Source organism: Protobothrops mucrosquamatus, unplaced genomic scaffold, assembly GCF_001527695.2.
Source record: "Protobothrops mucrosquamatus isolate PMUCROS unplaced genomic scaffold, P.Mucros_1.0 scaffold2642, whole genome shotgun sequence".
Lineage (NCBI taxonomy): Eukaryota > Metazoa > Chordata > Lepidosauria > Squamata > Viperidae > Protobothrops > Protobothrops mucrosquamatus.
The window spans coordinates 81,893-102,527 of NW_015388694.1; the positions used below are offsets into that span (position 1 = coordinate 81,893).

Genomic DNA, 20,635 nt, shown 5'->3' on the forward strand with positions numbered 1-20,635 from the left:
AAAAAAAAAAAAAGAGTACTAACCCATAGTCTGCATAGGGCTTTTTCAAAGGGGGTGTGTGTGCAATCCTTTTTGGGGTGCTTTCCCCCCCCCCTCCATTGCTAGGCTAGACATTTTTTCTAAGAGGACCCCTTCCTCTGCCCTCCTACCACCAGATCTTTCTGTTTGGGGGGGGACTTGGGGGGGCAGCTTTTCATGCCAGAGGTGTGGATGGCACCGCTTGGTTTTGGATGGTGCAGCTGTTCCCACTAGCTCTCCGGAGCTGGGCATGTTTGTGCTCTGTTGGGAAGGGGGTGGCTCTTAATAGAAGGACCCAAAGGGTGTTTTTTTGTGTGTGCACGGCAATCGACTTCCTTTCGGAGTGCTTGCCCTTGATTGCAACCATTGCATAGTTTTTTGGTGCATCGAGCCGGAGGTACTCTCGGTTTGCATATTCATTGGTTCCCCCAAACGTGGTGGCCTTGGTATCCTTCAGAATCATGTCAGACACAACCCTCAAGGCGTCTGAAGCCTCCGGACCTCGGGCTGTAGTTACAGATCAAGCTTCTTCTGGTCCTGTTGAAGGCCCCACCGATGCCTCTTTTGGTGAGCACAACCTTAGCTTCACCACCACAGACCTCAGCCTGGTGGAGATGACGGAAATAGAATACACACAACTTCAGCATATACTCTATTCCCATATGGAGGCCCAGTCAAATGAAAACGAAGTGGAAAGTAGGTTAAACTCGAATTGCTTCTCAGCCAACACTGCTGCAAATCAGTCCCATTATTTGTCATCTAGTAGCAGTCAAGGTGGCTTCTCATCAAGCAGCTCTGGAAACCAGTCTCTCTACCCCATTATCTGCCAGTCTGGCTTGACTTCTGACAGCAGTTTCACGGGACCTAACCAGTGTCTAGGGCATATTGACTTTCAAGAGCTAAGGATGATGTTGCTTAGTGAATCTAGCCTTCCACCAGGCCAAGCTGAAAAAGCACCTAATGGGAGCTCCATAGATACCAACGGGCAAAATTTAGTAAAATTAAAATATAGTGAAACCTCGGGCGGGATAAATAAAGAAAATGTAGTTGCAGAAACTTTAGCAGCAGTTCCTGAATCCAGAGCCAAATCTGCAGTCCGTGTTCGGTTAGAAGACCGATTCAACAGTCTCCAGACTGAAATTCCCAGGTGCCAAGAAACTCAAGAAACTGGAGTAGCCCTTAACAAGTGTGTTTCATTTTTATTTTCTTTTAAAATATTACTCAGTTTGCTGGTAATATTGATTCATCAATAAAACCAGGCAATTGCTGAGGTTTGGACGCATATTTACTATATGTTAATTATGTATTATTTTTTTCCAGAAAGAAATTATCAGTACTATATTCAAGTTAATTATAATTGTATTTACCACCTGGTATACACATATAGCAAGGAACAATCATTCCAATTTTCAGCTCCCTTGGCTTTAAAAGTAAGGTAGTTATATTTAATTAAGGATGATTTTGAACTTCCATATGAATCCTTACCCCATATTAGTTCTGTGCTCTTGTTTTTAGAATAATGCAACCTTTTAACTGAATCGCTCCTAAGAGATAATTGCTTTGGATGCTCTTTATGAATCTGAGCCTTTAATTTCATGCACTTACAGGCATCTCTTAACAAACAACAGAAAAGTCAAAATGGTGACATCCATGATGTAATGTCATTGTGCAAATTATGTAATTATGTAAATGCATTAATGATGCAAGTACATAATTTGCATCATTTGTCTGATGATGTCATGACAAGTGTATTGTGGTTTGCCTCCTCCTTACAGATGCCTATGCCTGCACTAAAAAGATTTCTGTGCCAATTTTGTCTGACCAGAAAACCAAGCAGGTTTAGACTAGTTTGTACTTGGATCCACCACCACAAAAGAAACTCCAGAGCTTCAGGTTAGATTGAGGATTAAAACTACATGCTGGAAAAAGGAATAGCAAATGACTTCCATGTTGCTTTCAAGACAACTGCATGGATGTGTCAAGGTGCAATGAGTTCTGATTTCCAAGCATATGCGCTTTCTACAGATTTTATATTAAAAGTTTAGATTGATAGTCAAAATTTATTACAAGATCATTGGCCTCCAATCCATATATGTTGAAATCAATAGTCCAATTATGGATCCTATAAATAATTAGACATACCGTAAATTACCAATGAATTATTTCACTACCAAATTTTCCTCATAAGAATATAGTATAGACTTTGTTCAAATTCTAAATTGGCTTTATTTATGGCTCCTATAAAAGTTACTCTTTTTATTCATTTTAATATACTGAGGGATGCATTTTGTTTGAGATAAACCCACCATAGTGCATTTCAAGTCAGTCCTGTTATAAATTATTATTGCTATCATATCCCAGAATTATTTTTCTGGATTTGTTATTCACCACCCAGAACCTAGTAATTTGGGCAGGATGCCAACAGTACAAAAAAAAAAAAGAATTAAAAACCTACTCTTTGTCTCTACAAGATAGTTTGTTCCTAGTTATCTGTTTAACTGAATTGATTGAACTAGTTGAGGAAATAACCTTTTCATATTGACCTGTTGTACATTGAATGACTTTGTTTATGAAATAAATGGCACAGGCATCAAACTTTGATTTTTTCCCCTTTCAACTCAGACTCTATACATCATAATACCCACATGAAGTTCTCATAACATGTAGTGACAAGGCTGTGGGGGGTGGGGAAATCAAAATTTGAAAAAAGTGGGAACACTTGAAAACTAGCTTGGAATTATATAGGAAATCTTACCTACTCAAGCACTGAAAAACTAAGGTATTATGTATGCAGATGTTGATTAAAAAAAAATCTCTACTGCGCTTCATTATTGTTTCAAAAAGTTAAAGCAAGAGTGTTTCTTTGGATTAAAAAAAAGTATCTGTTAAACACCTAGTCTGGTATATGGTTGGTGTACGCTTGACTAGCGTTCTGAAGTGACTATTACTGTAAAAAAATATGGATTCATTTCAAGTAAGCGCCGTTCTTTTATTGATCTCATTCATAGTTTAGTAACCCTCATTCGCCATCCTTCAGAAGCAATGGGTGTACCTCTCCACCAGCAGCAGAACAAATGTACCACTTTAGTGAAAAACAGGACTGCTGCCACTGCGACGGCCGCCTTGCAATTTACATGTCCAGTCTTTACAGCAAACACTGCTCCTCCTGCAACTGGAAGCACTAATGCTGCACAAGCACAGGTTTGTGTGTTCACTTTGTTCCTGCTTTGATATTTCAGCTGACTCTTTACAGATCTCTGGAAAAAGTAAGACAATAATAGGGATTTACACTCTTGAGTTTTGAATCATTTAGGTTTCTGCCATGTGTTGGATGTTATTTGATGGGAGCAGCAAATTTGGCCATGATCCAAAGAACAGCAAAACCAAATGGAAAATATTTGAGCAAAAAAAAACCCCAAAGTCTTCTCTTTTGCTTTGTATCTAATCCAATCTATTTTCTTGCTTTAAATTTACAATATTTACAAATTAAGTTTTTTTTTTCTCCCTTCTTCCATGTAGAGCTCTGGAGCCAGTGTGGTAGAAGCAGTCAAACATCAAGACCTTGCGTTGCCCCGAGCTTTTTCTGTATGTTACCAGCAAGAAATTGAAACTAGCAAACAAACAGTTGGTGCCAGAAATAAAGCTGTACCTGAACATGTTTGGATTAAATTGGGAGGTAAAGGGTGACATTGTTTCTCATGTTGCTATTAGCTTCTTAAGGATCTCCACTTAAGAAAAGTATTCTTTTAACAGTATGTTTCATGCAAATTGCTGACCCTGGGAATGTTGTGGTATTAATGGATTTTACTGAATATACTGTTTCTTTTTTAGTCTTTTGTTTGTATAGTGCTAGAAAAAGCAACAGAAAATGTACTCAGAATTGAGCAAACTAAAACCTTTCTTTTTCTGAGAAGAAATTTAAGTCAGACTCTACAGCAGAGATCCCCAACCTTTTGAGCACCAGGGACCAGTTCCGTGGAGAAAGGTTTTTCTGCGGACCGGAGGGGGCGTGGTTGCATGTACTGCCTGCATCCCAAGGATGGGGCTTTGCTTATATGTGCGGACCGGTTTCTGGCATGCCGCAGCCCGGTGCCGGTCCACAGACCGGAGGTTGGGGACCCCTGCTCTACAGCACTTTCTTCCATATGTACAGTAGATAGGTGTATATAGTGCTGTGGTAGTCAGAAGCAACTAGGGCCCTAAGGTTTAACTATTCTTCGATTAATTATGGCTATAACTTGCCAGAGAGCCGGAATACATTTAAGAGGTTGCAATAATTTCAAATTAGCAGAGGAACTATATGTTAAAGGATAAATTATCACCTTTGGTTTTCACGCTGATTTTTGTCCTGCAGTAAGACATTTAAATGGGAATATTAGAGATGCAATTTCTCTTTAAAAAATGACAACCGTTTTATTAAGTTGAAAATGGTGGCATAATTTCTACATCTTAAGTTGATATATTTATTTTAACGTCCTGCTAAGATGCAACTGTATTTCTGTTTCTAAGATGCGGACGTTTCTGCAGAAGAGTCAGAGATTTCAAGATGATGGTCACAACTGTGCGATCAAAACCTTACTAATTTTTTTAATGGGTGTTACAACAGATGCCTGTTGAGTTTGGGCAAAAATGTAAATGGCGGTCATTTGACTGCAGGCACTGCCAATGGCTGTAAATATGGCTGATTGCCAAGCCACCAATGTGCAGTCACATGACCGTGTGATGGAGTGGCCGTCTGAACTTCGGAATCAGGTCATAAATACCTCCAGAGAGGTTTGTTGTAACTTTGAATGACTGGTTTTAATTTGAGAACTACCTGTAAACCAGAGAGATTGCAGAGTGTAATTATTTTTCAACCATCATTTTGATATACACGAACAATGGCAAAATAGGACTCCCTTTTCTTTTTTCTTTTACGCAAAGGAGAGGCTTTATGTAAGCAGTCAATAAATAGAAGAAGTCGTAGTCGTACCCATCCCTTGGATACCAACATACAGCGCAGGCCTCTCGGTGACATACAGAATGTGTGTGAGAATCAAAACGCTGTCCCAGCTCAGAGTTCATGGCAAACAGTCCAGCCTGCCCAAAATACTCACAATGGAAGCCAAGGCAGCGTCTCCCAACGCCGGGAGAGGCACAACCGGATGGAAAGAGACAGAAGGTAATTGCTCTCGGTGGCTTCTTCAGTCAGGCGTTCTCTGTGGAAGTATTTCAAATTTCTTTTTTGCGAGCCTTTTGAATCAAAAAGGATGTACACACAAACACAAATTATAAAGGTTTTGCGTACACGTCCGAAAGCTCGGTATTTATTAAAACATTTCTACTTTGAATTTTCCTGGTGATCATGATTGTTTTATCGTTTGACATGGATATACCCAGGAATCATATTTTTACGGATATTATTAACCACGTCCGAAATAATACATATCATAATTTAATACAGGGGTTCGATAATTCTGCAAGTCACGGTGCCAAGGATCGTAGCAGTTTGTAATACCACGCACTGATTTTCAGAAGGCATCCTTCTTACTTCGTGTTTTCTTTTGTTTGCATTTTTTTTAAAAAAAATATTTCTCTTTCCACATTCAAAGCAAATGAACTATGCCAGTGATGGCGAACCTTTTACAGACTGAGTGCCCAAACTGCAACCCAAAACCCACTTATGCATTGTTGAGTGCCAGGTGGGTGTGGCCAATTGGCTGGGTGTGGCCCATTGGGTGGGCATGGCTGCAGTGGTAATGGCAGACTGGGTGGGACTAAAAAGTTCAATCAATCAATTCCAACTTTGCAAGATCTTTTTTTTCCCCGCGAGAAGTTGAAATTGACTGAACCTTTTTTTTTTTTTTTGCACATGGTGGCAGAGGCCTAAAGCGAAAAGGTTTTATAAAACCCAGCTGAAGGCCTAGGACTGGGGTGATGGTGCGTGTGCCCACAGAGAGGGCTCTGAGTGCCGCCTCTGGCACCCGTGCCATAGGTTCGCCACCACTGAACTATGCAATGCAGACAGTATGATAGTGCAATATGAATTATAATATTGCAATCGTTCCTTTTTTACTTGCCTAACAACACCTTTACAAAAGGGCGGAACAAGGCTAATGTTTTGTTAGAACTACCATTAATGTGACAGAGTTTAATCAGTGTTTGTTACCACCCTCCTCCCCCCCTTCCTCCCCTCCCCCTCTTTCCTTTCCCCTCCCCCTTCCCCTCTGCCTTTTCCAGAGAACTAGGTCATAACATAACCCATTGTTTAAATGAAAAATGAAAAATCAAAGCAAAACTAAGCGAAATCAGTTTACTGCAAACAACAGGCAGCAATACTGGACCGATCTGGGATTTTCCAAAAACATCACATGCATTTAAGGTTATGGTGGACTGGGTGTTCTGAGGTGTCATTAATTCACCAGTGCCTCTGGGCTCCCTTTGCTGAATTTCCCATGATGAAAAGAGTTAGGGAGATTAGCAGAGTGGCAGAAGAGAGAATCCAGTATTATTATTATTCTTTTGCTCAGAGAACAAAATCTGACCAAGCCTAGGGTGGTTTTAGAATTACATAAAGTATTAATTTTCATTTGTCAATCCCTTGAAGACTTGCTGGTGATCTATTTTCCTAGCAGATGCTTTCCCTAATTTCATACTTTTATTCAAGAAGAATCTTTTGCACACTTCTATCAGCACATCACGTTTTGCAGAACAGCAAAATAAGATTTCCCAGGAATCAAGATGAAGAGCAGATGAAGCGGTGCAAGAAATGAATGAGAGCAAATAGTGTTTTGTTTGGGTGTCAGGGGCAAGGGGCAAGTTTAATTAAAAGGAGGATATTTAAATCTTTTTTTTAAATGCTTAATATTGCGTAATAAACTTACAAACATGTTTGACTACTTATGTAATGTGGAGTTTGTACAGTCCTTGTTGGGACCAGAATTTCCATTGGTAAACAAGTGAGTCACGCCTGATTTTATCACTTTTTTGCCATTGTTGTTAAGTGAGTCATTGCAGTTGTTAAATGAATCACACAGTTGTTAAGCGAATCCAGCTTCCCCCATTGAGTTTGCTTGTTGGAAGCCATCTAGGAAGTTTGGAAATGGTATTCACACAATCCTAGGATGCTGCAATGATCATAATTATGTGCCAGTTATCAAGTGCATGAATTTTGATCGCATGACCGTGGGGATGCTGCAATGGTCATAAGTGCGAGGACTGGCTGTAAATCACTTTTTTCAGTGGCATTATAGTTCTGAGTGGTCGCAAAATTGAGGACTACCTGTATAAAGCCTTTTCAGTTTCAAGAATTGACCATGATTATATATGTATTTCTAGGCGCAGAATCAGGATTTGCTGTGATGAACTGAATCTTCTCGTTCCATTCTGCACTTCAGACACTGATAAGGCAACAACCTTACAATGGACAACAGCATTTCTAAAATATATTCAAGAGCGACATGGAGATTCTCTGAAAAAGGTCAGTAACTCCACATTAATATATAGAGCATTGTAGTAAGAAAGTTACAGCAATGCCTCACTGGGCCTTGAACAATATTTGATTATTCATAGGATCCNGTTCCATTCTGCACTTCAGACACTGATAAGGCAACAACCTTACAATGGACAACAGCATTTCTAAAATATATTCAAGAGCGACATGGAGATTCTCTGAAAAAGGTCAGTAACTCCACATTAATATATAGAGCATTGTAGTAAGAAAGTTACAGCAATGCCTCACTGGGCCTTGAACAATATTTGATTATTCATAGGATCCTTTGTTTTGTTCTTTCCGTATTCCGTACATCTTCAACTGCTCAACCTCATAAGTTGTATAAGATATAGTATGTAAGCTAAACAGGTAGACACTAATATTAGCCCAATGAGTAACAGCCACCAATGTTTTTCTCATTATATAGGCTTGGATAAATCTTTTGGTAGCTGGGGAGATGACGTTGTGTGTGTAGTGTAATGCTTTATTACTATTATTTTACCCCAGCTATTTGGGAGTAAGTTCTGTTCTTTTCCTAACTTTTAGAGTTTGCACACCACATGCTTCTTACATTGGAATGGGAGAAAACTGTTAAATTGTTAAAACGTTTGATTTGTGTTCAGTGCTAGTTCTGTAGGATGCACAAAGCCCTTCAGAGATATTCCTGCTAAAAGCCATTAGCACATCTTACAGCATTGAGATCCAGCATCTGTTTCCTTGAGCAGGAAATATTTTACCTAAGAAAGCCATGTGATTTAGCTGTTACAGCACGAATGTTTCATGTATTTAAAGGAGAAAATAGGAAGTTTGATACTACTACATAAGTATCTGAACAACAACACTACTAGCTAAGTATACTGCTTTTCTAAAAAAGTACACAGTGAAGTTTAAATGATATAAAAGATGACAGAAGTGATAGACACAATATAATCTAAAGAAATATATATATTTAAAAGCAAGCAGTATATTTAAAAGCAGTGCACCGTAATAAATACTTTATTTTGCCAATCAGCGCTCACTATATTGGCTTTTTCAGTTCTTCAAGAACCAAAATCAAGGTTTTAGAGCGTTTCCAGAGATCAGAAGAAAACTTTGTTAGGATAAAACAGAATTCTGGTAAAATGGAAAACCAGACAGAATATTCTTTTTTAAGAAGGCAGACCAATTCTATTATGCTCTTGCTCTTTCATTTTAAGAAATTGGTATTATTGTACTTTGTATCAACTTTTCCCATTGTTCATGCTGTAAATTGTTTAGGATCACATTAAATTATAATTTTTGCAAACATGCTCATGCATAATCAACTTTATCATGAACCTCCTGTAAATCCCCCAGCCCTATTGTAATATTCCAGCATAGCAATTGCATCTTGCAGAGCCCAATTGCCATAATGTGGCATGAAATTAAAGCATGATGATGGTCGACAAGAGAATGTCAGGGTCTTCTGTGGCTCCTGTCTCCTCCCATCTCACAAAGTTGATCAGCTTCATGTTTTTCAGCTGCTCCTTACATTCAGCAGTTCTACCAGACCTAAATAAAGTAGCTGTCATCACTTTTATTAAAACAATTTGTATTGACCAAGTACATTGTATGTACCGGACCTTTAAAAACTGCAAACAGTTTTTGAGATAACTTTAGATTTCACTGTATTTACCGGCTTTAGGGATATCTTTGTGCATAGAGTTGAAACATTTATTCATTCATCTTGGAATTGTTTTTTTGGGGGGGATTTTAGGAATTTGAAACTGTGTTCTGTGGTAAAACAGGCAGAAGACTAAAATTAACAAGATCAGATCCCATAGCAACCTGTGCTGCCCAGGAGATCACACAGAATAGTACATCTACGGACATGAAATAATATGAAAAGTGATCCACGATGTCAAAATCGAAATTCACCCACTGGACTTTTCTTATAACATGGTTGACAATATATATATATATAAACACTGAAGAAATGACAAGTTTATTCAAAACAAGGAAAAAAAGAACAAAACCAACAATGTTAATTTAGTAGAGCTTTTCATTTGTGGCAGGGCAAAAATAGCACTCAAGGCTAGTAAATGCCACACTCCATCCCATTTCCATTTTTGATTTTGTTTTATCAAAATATTTAATAATTAAAACACTACATATGTAGCAACCTGTTCTTTTCCCTCTTGAGCATGCTCATATTTATATAAATTAATAGAAATGCCACGAGAACCAGTTTTACTATTGGAAGAAGAAATGTAAGTAATTTATAAACTATATAAAAATGGTAATTGTATATAGTAACTCAGATTTTTCATTTGTCAAAGTTCATACCCTGTAAAACTAAAATCTATAGAAAAAGCTGTTCACTATGCGTTACAAATACACTACTATTTTAAATATATTTTGCACTTTCTTAACAACTTCTCATACAGGATAAAGGCAAGGATTATATTTTGCACAAACGTCCATTTAAATGGATAGAAAAAAATGCAGCTGTAAGTTCTGATGGAAGTCTCATCAACTTCTCTGGTGTTTTATGTGACAATTCCCATCCTTTTAGTGCAAAAGTGGTATTTTGTAAAAATACATGAATTTTAAGTGCAGATATTTTTTTCCTTTCATTTTTTAAAAAATAACTATTAGCTATATATTTGTTAGGAAAGCATATTTAGCATATTTATTTGACAGTGGCTTTATCAGAACAGATAATGCTAATAAGTATTCTTGTACAGAACTTACCACAAAATAAATACTGTTTAAATCACGGATATTCACACTTGTGTAGCCCCTTTATTTTCAATCACCAAAAGAAAAAAAACACAAAACAGAATCAGCCTATTATAAAATAGGCAGGCACAATATTAGAGTTTTTAAATTTATTTTTACAATAATGTATACACTCAGTTTTGATGGCGTTTGTTTTCTGTATGTTGGGTTTTTATCAATACTTAATGTGGAAAGGGTATAATGCGTCATTACTGAATATCCTTTATAATACGGGAGAAATGTTTAAATTCATCTCTTAAGAAACAGATGGCATGCACATTTTTTCCTCAAACCATGCATTTGCTAAGCATTCACATCACAGAGTGAGCTCTAACTATATCATGATATCACATTTGCAGAATCTGTTTCCAGTGCAGTTGTGGTCAACTCAACACCCACAAAAACGCAGATGGATGTCCAACATGGCTTTTGATCCAATAGATTAAGCTGTTGTGGGCACAAAATCTTAGGAAGTGAATTTCAAGGGAATCTTTGAATTATGCACATTTTATAAACGGTAGTTTGAATCATCCAGTTTGATTCAATTCACGCATTTTACATTTATGAACCCCAGAAACCTTAGGGAGCTCTACAAAGTACCCCACTTCCTAGCCATTTAATGGGTCTACGTCTGTATTCTCTGTCTGAATCACCTGCCCAGGTATGTACAGTTGGCCCATCTGGCAAATAATACATGAAATGTTTACATGTTATTTTACCAGTAGCAAAATAGGATTCATAAACATCGAACGGTGCCAAATGAAGTCATTGCAAAAGCAGGTAGGATCTTAGGAAGAGGGAAACTGTTAACTGGAAAATACTTCAGGAATAATAGTACGTCTCTTCAAAGAACCTATTCGGTTTATATTTTGCATGAAATAGGAATTAACTACAGGGGCCGTTTTACGTAAGTTGATTTTTTTTCCCCCTCAAAGGAACTGAAATATAGCATCTATTTTATTCACTTTCTCCCCCCAATCAGGACAATGTTTCATTGTGTATGAACAATTCCATTATGGGGTCCTTGGTGCTCTCTGAGCTTGGTGGTTTTCTTGCAGATATTTCATTACCAGACTAGGTGAGGTCATCAACGCACTGAAGATGTCACCTAGTTTGGTAATGAAGCATCTGCAAGAAAACCACCAAGCTCAGAGAGCATCAAGGACCCTGCAGTTTCCACCCTGAGCTACAAATATTCTCTTCTGGTAACAATTCCATTGAATGTCGTGTTCCTTTTCCTCACTTCATTCATTCAGCTTCATGCAGATTTACGCTTTCTTGAATTTCCCTCTAGCAGCAGCTCCCATACAGGCAGATGTATCGCAGAGTCCTGGAGTTCCTTGTGCTCCAGCCGAACCTGGCCTTCCAGGATCCCCTGGTAACCCAGGATCACCGGGTGCACCATTCCGACCATCTTTCCTAATTCCAGGAACACCTGGTGCTCCTTGGGAGGGGGAAAAACAAAGGGTCCAGCATGTTATTCGGCATATTTTCAAGGACAAAGCCATCAGCTATGAAAACAATGCCCATTTTTTTATTTGGTTTGGTTTTAAATCTAAGTGCGTTCTCAGGGCCATTTTCCTTCCTCCATATCTAGACATTGATCTAGATCAGGGGTGTCAAACTGCCGGCCCGCGGCCCGGATGTGTTGTGGCGAAACCGCGCCCATCCCATTGCCGGCAATGGAAAAAAGGTTGTGATACGTCGCGACACGTCACGTGACGTTGTGAGTTTGACACCCCTGATTTAGATCAAGGGTCTCCAAACTTGGCAATTGTAAGACTTGTGGACTTTAACTCCCAGAAGTCTTCAGCCAGCCATGCTGGCAGGGGAATTCTGGGAGTCGAAGTCCACAAGTCTTAAAAGTTGCCAAGTTTGGAGATCTCTGCTGTAGATTGGTTGGCATGGACAAACCTGTCATTTTCAGCTTCTCTCAATTTCTCACTTTTGTAAATTGCCATTTGGTTCCTTAAGTTGGCTATTTCCCCCCCTACATCTCACAACAAAATTTGAACATATTATGGTATGCTTTCCCCCAAACAAATACATGTTCATGTTCCAATTTTGCCCGATGCATCTAATTTGCACGAGAAACGTTATAAATCATTTCAATGTCTTAACGTTCATGAATGTATGTAGTCTTCAATAGACATGAAAGCTCTATGCATTTTAAAATTGTCCAGTTTCGTTACAAAATGTAGAGAACTGTGAATTTTGAATTATGGCTAAGTTTTGGATCATTTAAGGTGCCCACTCCCATTAATGGCTCAAAAATATTTTCTAGGTATTTATATGTACAGTAATAGAAACTGTTAAAGAAAAAAGCTAAAACTCTACAATACCCAGAGAAAACGTATTTAAAACCCTTCTTAATTTATAACAAAATGGTAAAGCCTCCAGAAAAAACCATGAACATCCAGCCTTGGTGGTTAGGAAAGTAGGAACCAATCGCCAGTCTGTGGTTTCAGAGGAATGTGGGGAAGAGCAGGCTGAGGCAGGCCAGGGCCCTTCAGGTGTGGGACAGGAGAGACAGAGTTCAGGCGATGAGCAAGGGCCACCCCCACCTGATCTTAGAGCACGGAGAGTGAGAGAAAAAGGGCAGGCAGGCTCAACTACTTGGGAGGAGAGCATCCCACCTCTCTCCACAAGGCACATCTGGAGACTGAGATTTAAGGAGCCGCTGTGGGGAGAGGCATTTGTTGGGAACAAACGCTGATTCCTTGGGAGTTTTGTGTGTGTTGTTGCTGATCTCTTGTTCTGACTATTGGACTGGCTGACAACGTTGCTTGGATGTTCAAAGATCTTGGACTGTATTTTGGCTTCCCTTTTGAAACTGCTCAGGCAAGCGTGTATTCACACAGACTCGTTAGGTTTGTGATGTATGTGTCATTCCTTGTTATCTCCGTGGCCTTGAGTAAATTCCTCTCCTAATCAGACTGTATGTGAAACTCCTTGCAGCCAGAGGCAGCTGAAGGTGTGTGTATCTTCCTTTGTTTGGAGGCTTGCCAGAAACGTGGGAGCATTTGGGGAAAATTTGGAGCAACTAAAGGGCGGTTTGAATTGCCAGCTGACTGCATTGCCTCTGTGCTGTGCCCTGGGTCATCACGGCATCTTTGGGACAACCATGACCTGGATGATTGAGAATCTCCATAGATATTCACCTGCAGAATATTCAACTTACCTTGTGGTCCTTGATCTCCAACAGGCCCATCAATGCCTTTGCCAACGAGCCCTTTGTCTCCCTTCTCACCAGGGTCCCCTATAAAATTTAAATAAAATTGATCGACCAGAAGGATGCTTTTTGTAAGCTGACTTGGGAAAAGCATCAGCTCCAATCTTTCACGAGTTTTAATGCACTACAGGGAGTCCTCGACGTACGGCCACAAGTAAACCCAAATTTTCTGTTCCTAAGTGAGACAGCAACGTGAGTCATACCCCATTTTACGACCTTTCTTGCCACAGTTGTTAAGTGAGTCACTGCAGTTGTTAAGTTAGTAACACCACAGTTAAGTGAACCTGGCTTTCCCGAGGATTCTTGCTTGTCAGAAGGTCGCAAAAGGGGATCACGTGACCCCGGGACACCGCAACAGTCACAAATACATGCCAGTTGCCAAGCATCCAAATTTTGATCATGTGACCGTGGGGAGGCTCCAATGGTCATAAGTGTGAAAAATGGTTATGTCACTTTTTTCAGTGCAACTTTGAACAGTCACTAAATAAATGATTGTAAGTTGAGGGCTAGCTGTAATCTCTTTGGGGCTTACTCACCTCTGGAACCAGGAGTTCCTAAATGCCCTGGGGGTCCCCTATATCCAGGTGGGCCACGAGCCCCAGGATGTCCAATGCTTCCCATTGACCCAGGAGGTCCCGGAGGGCCAACGGGCCCAGGCTTCCCCATGAATCCAGGAGCCAAGGGTTTCCTTAAATTAGCAGCTAGCTGGGCAATGTGCTCTGGAATTAAAAAGCAAACAAGAAAACTGCAGAGTGGATTTTGATTTGTCAATGGATGGATGCAGCGGAAGAAGTCAAAGCATTCCCAGAGAAGCTTGCAAACATCTTGCTCTAAAATAAAGCATACCAAACCATTCTGGATAAAAAAAAAGGGTTTAACTTTTTTTAAAGACTGAATTTAAACCAACTGCTCCACAACCGTTGTGGGCTTTAGCCTGTTTTTTTTAAAAAAAAATGCAAAATAAAAACCACAGACGAAATTAGACAGATAGATGACATAAATAGATAGATAGATAGATAGATAGATAGATAGATAGATAGATAGATAGATAGATAGATAGATAGATAGATAAAAATAAAAACCACAGACAAAACTAGATAGATAGGTGATATAAATAGATGATAGATAGATAGATAGATAGATAGATAGATAGATAGATAGATAGATAGATAGATAGATAGATAGATAGATAGATAGATAGATAGATAGATTCCAATATTCCAATATCTCAGGGGCTGCCACAAAGAGGGAGTCAAGCTATTTTCCAAAGCGCCTGGAGGCAGGACAAGAAGCAATGGATGGAAACTAATCAAGGAGAGAAGCAACCTAGAACTAAGGAGAAACTTCCTGACAGTGAGAACAATTAACCAGTGGAACAACCTGCCTCCAGAAGTGGTGAATGCTCCAACACTGGAAGTTTTTAAGAAGAGACTGGACAGCCATTTGTCTGAAATGGTATAGGGTTTTCTGCCTGAGCAGGGGGTTGGACTAGATGACCTCCAAGGTCCCTTCCAACTTGATGATGATGATGATGATGATGATGAAGAAGAAGAAGAAGAAGAAGAAGAAGAAGATGATGATGATGATGATAGATAGAGAGAGAGAGAGAGAGAGAGAGACAGACAGACAGACAGACAGACAGACAGACAGACAGACAGATATAGATGACAGATAGAGAGATATAGAGAGATATAGATATATACACACATGCACAATTGGTGCCAGCTGGGACATTCACCCAATATATAGCTGAGCTGGAAATAGCCTTAGTTCTCATTCCTCCCAAATAGATAAAAACTAGAGCAATATTTTTCAACCTCAGAAACTTTAAGATGTGTGGACTTTCAACTCCCAGAATTCCCCAGTCAGCATATTAACAGAATAACAGAGTTGGAAGGGACCTTGGAATTCTTCTAGTCAAGCAGGAAACCCTTTACCATTCCAGACAAATCGTTGTGCAATCTCTTCTTAAAAACTTCCAGTGTTGGAGCACCCACAACTTCTGGAGGCAAGTCGTTCCACTGAATAATTGATCTCAGTGTCAGGAAATTTCTCCTTATTTCTAAGTTGGTTCTTTCCATCCACTGCTTCTTGCCCTCAGGTGCTTTGGAAAATAAGTTGACTCCCTCTTCTTTGTGGCAGCCCCTTAGATACTGGAACACAGCTATCATGTCCCCCCCAGTCCTTCTCTTCATTAAACTAGACATACCCAGTTGGTCTTCTCGCCACTCTTTCTAGAGTCTCAACATCTTTTTTATATCGTGGTGACCAAAACTGGATGCAATATTCCAAAACAAATAATAACAATAATGCTTAATTCAGTATTAATAAATCAGTACAATTAATCAACCAATACTCTGGAGTACTCAAGGAGTGAGATGGTGGCCTAGAGATGGAGTTCTCACCTCACAATCAGGACGTTGTGAGTTTGATCCTAATTAGCGGCAGATATTTCTCTCTCTGGGCACAAAGAGAAAATAACTGCTGTGAGCCCCGCATAGGCGTCAGGAAGGGCATCCGGCCTGTAAATGCTCAGCTCGATTGAGTTGCCCCAAATCCACCTCAATGCAAGAGATTACAAGGTCATTAAAGGGATGGATTTTAAACCATTCTTATTCCAGTATCCCATGTACTTACTCAGAAATGTCAGATTCTTCTTTCCTACTTGAAGGTTCATGAGAAGGAGTGGAAATCAATACAACTAAACAGGTTGCCTCATTCATTTTTTAAATTGCAATCTTAAACAACATTTAGGCCTCTATTTAGAAATGCAAAGCATTCCAGAAATTCAACATTTAATTTCCGAATTATGCCGTTCAAAAATATCGGCGTCTAAAAAATAAATTCCCTTCTGAGGCCCTAGGAAGCCACAGCCAAAGTCAACAGCTCTGTGTTTGAAGGGGTGCGTGAAGAAAAGCAAGTTTTCTCTTCCTTATAACAGTTGTGCAATTTTTTTTTTAAAAAAAAAAAGATGCCCGGGAACCTCTAAGCAGCCTTTTGGTTTCATCCAGGTCTCTCAGCAGTCCTTCTGACTTCAAGAAGCATCTCTTCGAAGGATTTGCTCGGGTCATAGAACTTGTCACCAAAAATCCATTTAGCAAAATAAACATTATTTCCTTGCCCAAGACGTTGCAGCCGTACTCACCGCTGATCATTCCATCGCAGAGTTCTCGGATGCGTTCTTCACTCGCTTCTTTTCCCTAAAATTAAAGGTAAAAAGGGTTCCCCTGTCCAGTCATGTTTCACTCTAGGGCAGTGATGGTGAACCTTTTAGAGACTGAGTGCCCAAAAACTGGCCCCGCCCCACTCCACCCCCCTGCCCCACCCCTGCTCTGTCCCCCATCTCTTGCCCCGCCTGCCCACAGGACCACTCACCGCCTCCAGGGCCCACTGCAGATCGCCCAGGCAGCCCAGCAGCACTATGGCAGCCACTCTCTGCCCGTGCCCTGCAGCATCAACTGTATGATGGGGTGTGAGGGCAGAGTCTTGCCTACGCTGCCTGGCTGCCATGTCCTTGGCTGTGTTGCTCCGTGTGGGCCACGCTCGAGGGCGAGTCTTCTTCAGGGGGGCTGCTGGAGAGGAGGGGGGCGCGGGGGGAAGGCAAGGCTGGGGCAACGGCACATGTGCCCACAGAGAGGGCTCCAAGTGCCGCCTCTGGCACCCATGCCATAGGTTCGCCACCACTGCTCTAGGGGGCGCTGCTCATCTCCTAACTGAGAGAGCCAGCACGGTCCAAAGACGTTTCCATGGGGATGTGACAGCATGACTATACGCTGAGGCACACGAAACCAAAGTGGTATCTATCTACTCGCATTTGCATGCTTTCAAACTGCTAGGTGGGCAAGAGCTGGGGTAAGTAACGGGAACTCACCCCACCATGCAACGCTCGGGTCTTGAACCCCGGCTGTCAGCTTTTGAGCAGATAAGCTCAGAGTTTTTAACCGCTGAGCTGTTGTGCCCCTATCCCAGGGGTAGGCAACCTTGGCTCTTTTATGACTCGTGGACTTCAACTCCCAGAATTCCTGAGCCAGCAAGGCTAAGCTTGGAAACCTTTCCCTTTCCCCTCAGCATGGCTGGCTCAGGAATTCTGGGAGTTGAAGTCCACGAGTCATAAAAGAGCCAAGGTTGCCTACCCCTGGTTTAGGTCTATACATATGCTGTATATACTATGTTTTAAATGTGTGTTATGCTTGAGAGCAAGCAACTAAATTTCATTTTTAATGTGTGCCGTTGTGCCCAGAGGAAAAAAATGTCAATAAAGGTTATCTAAATCAAAAATCTAAATCTGCGCACAGTCACTCAGGCCCTCGTCACCTCCCGCCTGGACTACTGTAATGCTCTATACATGGGGCTCCCTATGAGGAGCATCCGGAGGCTTCAACTGGTCCAGAATGCGGCCGCGCGGGCGGTGTTGGGAGCGACGCGTCGCTCCCATGTAACGCCGCTGCTGCGCGAGCTGCACTGGTTGCCAGTGGCCTTCCGGNACCTAGGGTGAATTTTAAATAGGGATAATTTTTAATGATTTTAATAATGTCACAGACTATAAATATTTGGTTTTAATTGGCTTTTATAGGGGAAATGTTGTGTTGTGTTGTTTGTGTTGTGTTATTTTAATATGCTGTGAGCCGCCCTGAGTCCCGTGGGGAGAAGGGCGGCATATAAATTATGAAAAAATAAAAAAAAAATAAAAAAAAATCTAAAGTGTGAGGATTGGACTTTTTTCAGCACTGTTGTAACTTTGAATGGATTCTAAACAAATGGACATAACTTGAGGACTACCTATACAACAAATGCCAGAAAAGTAGACTGTTCTACTCCATTTCAACAGAGTAGAGCAATCTACTCCACCAAGTGGAGATTACACTATTACTCTACTCTGCTTTTTAGAATTCTTCAATGGAGCAATAACCCAGATATAGATAGTCCTCGACTTACAGCAGTTCATTTAGTGACCCCAGTTACAACGGCACTGAATAAAGTGACTTATGACCATGTTTCACAGCATCCTCATCATCAAAATTTGGATACTTGGCAATGGCTTCATATTTATGACGGTCGCTGTGTCCTGGGGCCCTGTGATCATCTTTTGTGATCTTCTGACCAGCAACGTCAACGGGGAAAGCCAGATTCACTTAACAACCGGGTTACTAACTCAACAACTTGAGTGATTCACTTAACATCCGGGGCAAGAAAGGTCGTGAAGTGGGGCAAAACTCATTTAATAAACGTTTCACTTAACAACAGAAGTTTTGGGCTCTGTTGTGGTCATACGATTAAGGACCACCTGTATTAGGAACAGCACAATGAAAATGAGTTTTAAAACTGGAGTAGGAAAAAAAATGGGCAGACAAGGACCGACAAACAATTGCACAAGGCAACGTCCAGAACTTCTTACCGGAAGGCCTGGTTTCCCCATAATCCCAGGGGTTCCTTGCTCTCCTTGAAAACCCATTTTGCCAGCATGGCCTGGAATTCCTGGCAGCCCAACAGTTCCATTTGGGCCGTGGGCTCCTTTTGGGCCAGGCTCTCCTCTCTGCCCAGCCTGCAAAAGACAAATGAAGAACATCCCAAAATGGAGAAGACTGGACCTAAAAACACAACGAGGGACACAGCTGCCTTGCAGAAGCTGAGCAAATCTCTCATCGTGGTCTGGAGATGTGACTGGCTGGAAACCATCATGGGCACTATCTAAGCCCTATCTAAAATCGAGGGTGAAAAAAGTAAGGTTTTACATTTAGGCAAGAAAAACCGATTGCACAGGTATAGTATAGGGGGTACCTTGCTCAATAGTAGTAACTGTGAGAGGGATCTCGGAATCCTAGTGGACAATCCCTTAAATATGAGCCAGCAGTGTGCTGCAGCTGCCAAAAAAAGCCAACACCGTGCTAGGCTGCATTAACAGAGGGATAGAATCAAGATCACGTGAAGTGTTAATACCACTTTACAAGGCCTTGGTAATACTGCATCCAGTTTTGGTCACCACGATGTAAAAAAGATGTTGAGACTCTAGAACAGTGGTTCTCAACCTTTTTAATGCTGCGACCCCAACCAGTCGTAAGTCGAGGACTAAACCGGTCGTAAGTCAAGGACTACCCAACCGGTCGTAAGTCGAAGACTTTCCCTGCCTGGGAGTGCCGTGCATGCGTGGTTCGGCCCCCTGCGCCGGCCGAGGCGTAGCTGGCAAGCGGCAGAGACGGAGCAGGCTGACCACCAGCTGGCCCAGCCCAAGTGAGGTAAGGCACCCGCCGGAAAAGGGGAAAAAATGGCGGACAAAAAAAATGGCGGACAAAAAAATGGCAGACAGCCTTGCTTAGCGACCCCCGTGAAATGGTCGATCGACCCCAAATGGGGTCCCGACCCACAGGTTGAGAACCACTGCTCTAGAAAGAGTACAGAGAAGAGCAACAAAGATGATTAGGGGACTGGAGGCTAAAACATATAAGGAACGGTTGCTGGAATTGGGTATGTCTAGTCTAACGAAGAGAAGGACGAGGGGGGACATGACAGCAGTGTTCCAATATCTCAGGGGCTGCCCCAAAGAAGAGGGAGTCAAGCTATTCTCCAAAGGGCCTGAAGGCAGGACAAGAAGCAACGGATGGAAACTAACCAAAGAGAGAAGCAACTAGAACTAAGGAGAAACTTCCTGACAGAGCAATTAATCAGTGGAACAACCTGCCTCCAGAAGGGTGAATGCTCCAACACTGGAAGTTTTAAAGAAGAGACTGGACAGCCATTTGTCTGAAATGGTATAGGGCAGGCATGTCAAACTCGCAACATCACATGACGTCGCGCAATATATCGGGCCGGTTTTGCCATTGCCGGCAATGGGGTGGGCACGGCTTCCACATGACACGTCCAGCCCGCGGGACGGCAGTTTGACACTCCTGGTATAGGGTTTCCTGCCTGAGCAGGGGGTTGAACTAGATGACCTAGATGACCAGTCACTCATGCTCTCGTCACCTCCCGCCTGGACTACTGTAATGCTCTCTACATGGGGCTCCCTTTGAGGAGCACCCGGAGGCTTCAACTGGTCCAGAATGCGGCCGCGCGGGCGGTGTTGGGAGGGACTCGTCGCTCCCATGTAACACCGCTGCTGCGCGAGCTGCACTGGTTACCAGTGGCCTTCCGGGTGCGCTTTAAGGTGTTAGTTACCACCTTTAAAGCGCTCCATGGCA

The 20,635-nt window shown here is 41.5% G+C and overlaps 2 protein-coding genes across 2 annotated transcripts in view; one reads left to right on the forward strand and one right to left on the reverse strand.

The window, feature by feature from the left end:
• The first annotated feature begins 479 nt into the window (after nucleotides 1-479).
• On the forward strand, nucleotides 480-11,253 carry TCFL5 (transcription factor like 5). Its single transcript, XM_029285977.1, has 6 exons — nucleotides 480-1,204; nucleotides 3,027-3,219; nucleotides 3,538-3,694; nucleotides 4,942-5,179; nucleotides 7,336-7,477; nucleotides 9,225-11,253. The coding sequence occupies exons 1-6, from the start codon at nucleotides 480-482 to the stop codon at nucleotides 9,345-9,347; spliced, it is 1,578 nt and encodes a 525-aa protein (XP_029141810.1). The 3' UTR covers nucleotides 9,348-11,253.
• A 141-nt stretch (nucleotides 11,254-11,394) lies between these two features.
• LOC107296104 (collagen alpha-3(IX) chain) overlaps nucleotides 11,395-20,635 on the reverse strand; it is a 20,851-nt gene continuing 11,610 nt past the window's right edge. Inside the window, exons 7-11 of the mRNA XM_015825448.1 lie at nucleotides 18,856-19,002; nucleotides 16,606-16,660; nucleotides 13,997-14,179; nucleotides 13,410-13,487; nucleotides 11,395-11,672 (exon numbers count right to left, since the gene is read on the reverse strand). Of these exons, the coding sequence (XP_015680934.1) occupies nucleotides 11,497-11,672; nucleotides 13,410-13,487; nucleotides 13,997-14,179; nucleotides 16,606-16,660; nucleotides 18,856-19,002 (639 nt within the window). The 3' untranslated portion in view covers nucleotides 11,395-11,496. The remainder of the gene's footprint in view (nucleotides 11,673-13,409; nucleotides 13,488-13,996; nucleotides 14,180-16,605; nucleotides 16,661-18,855; nucleotides 19,003-20,635) is intronic.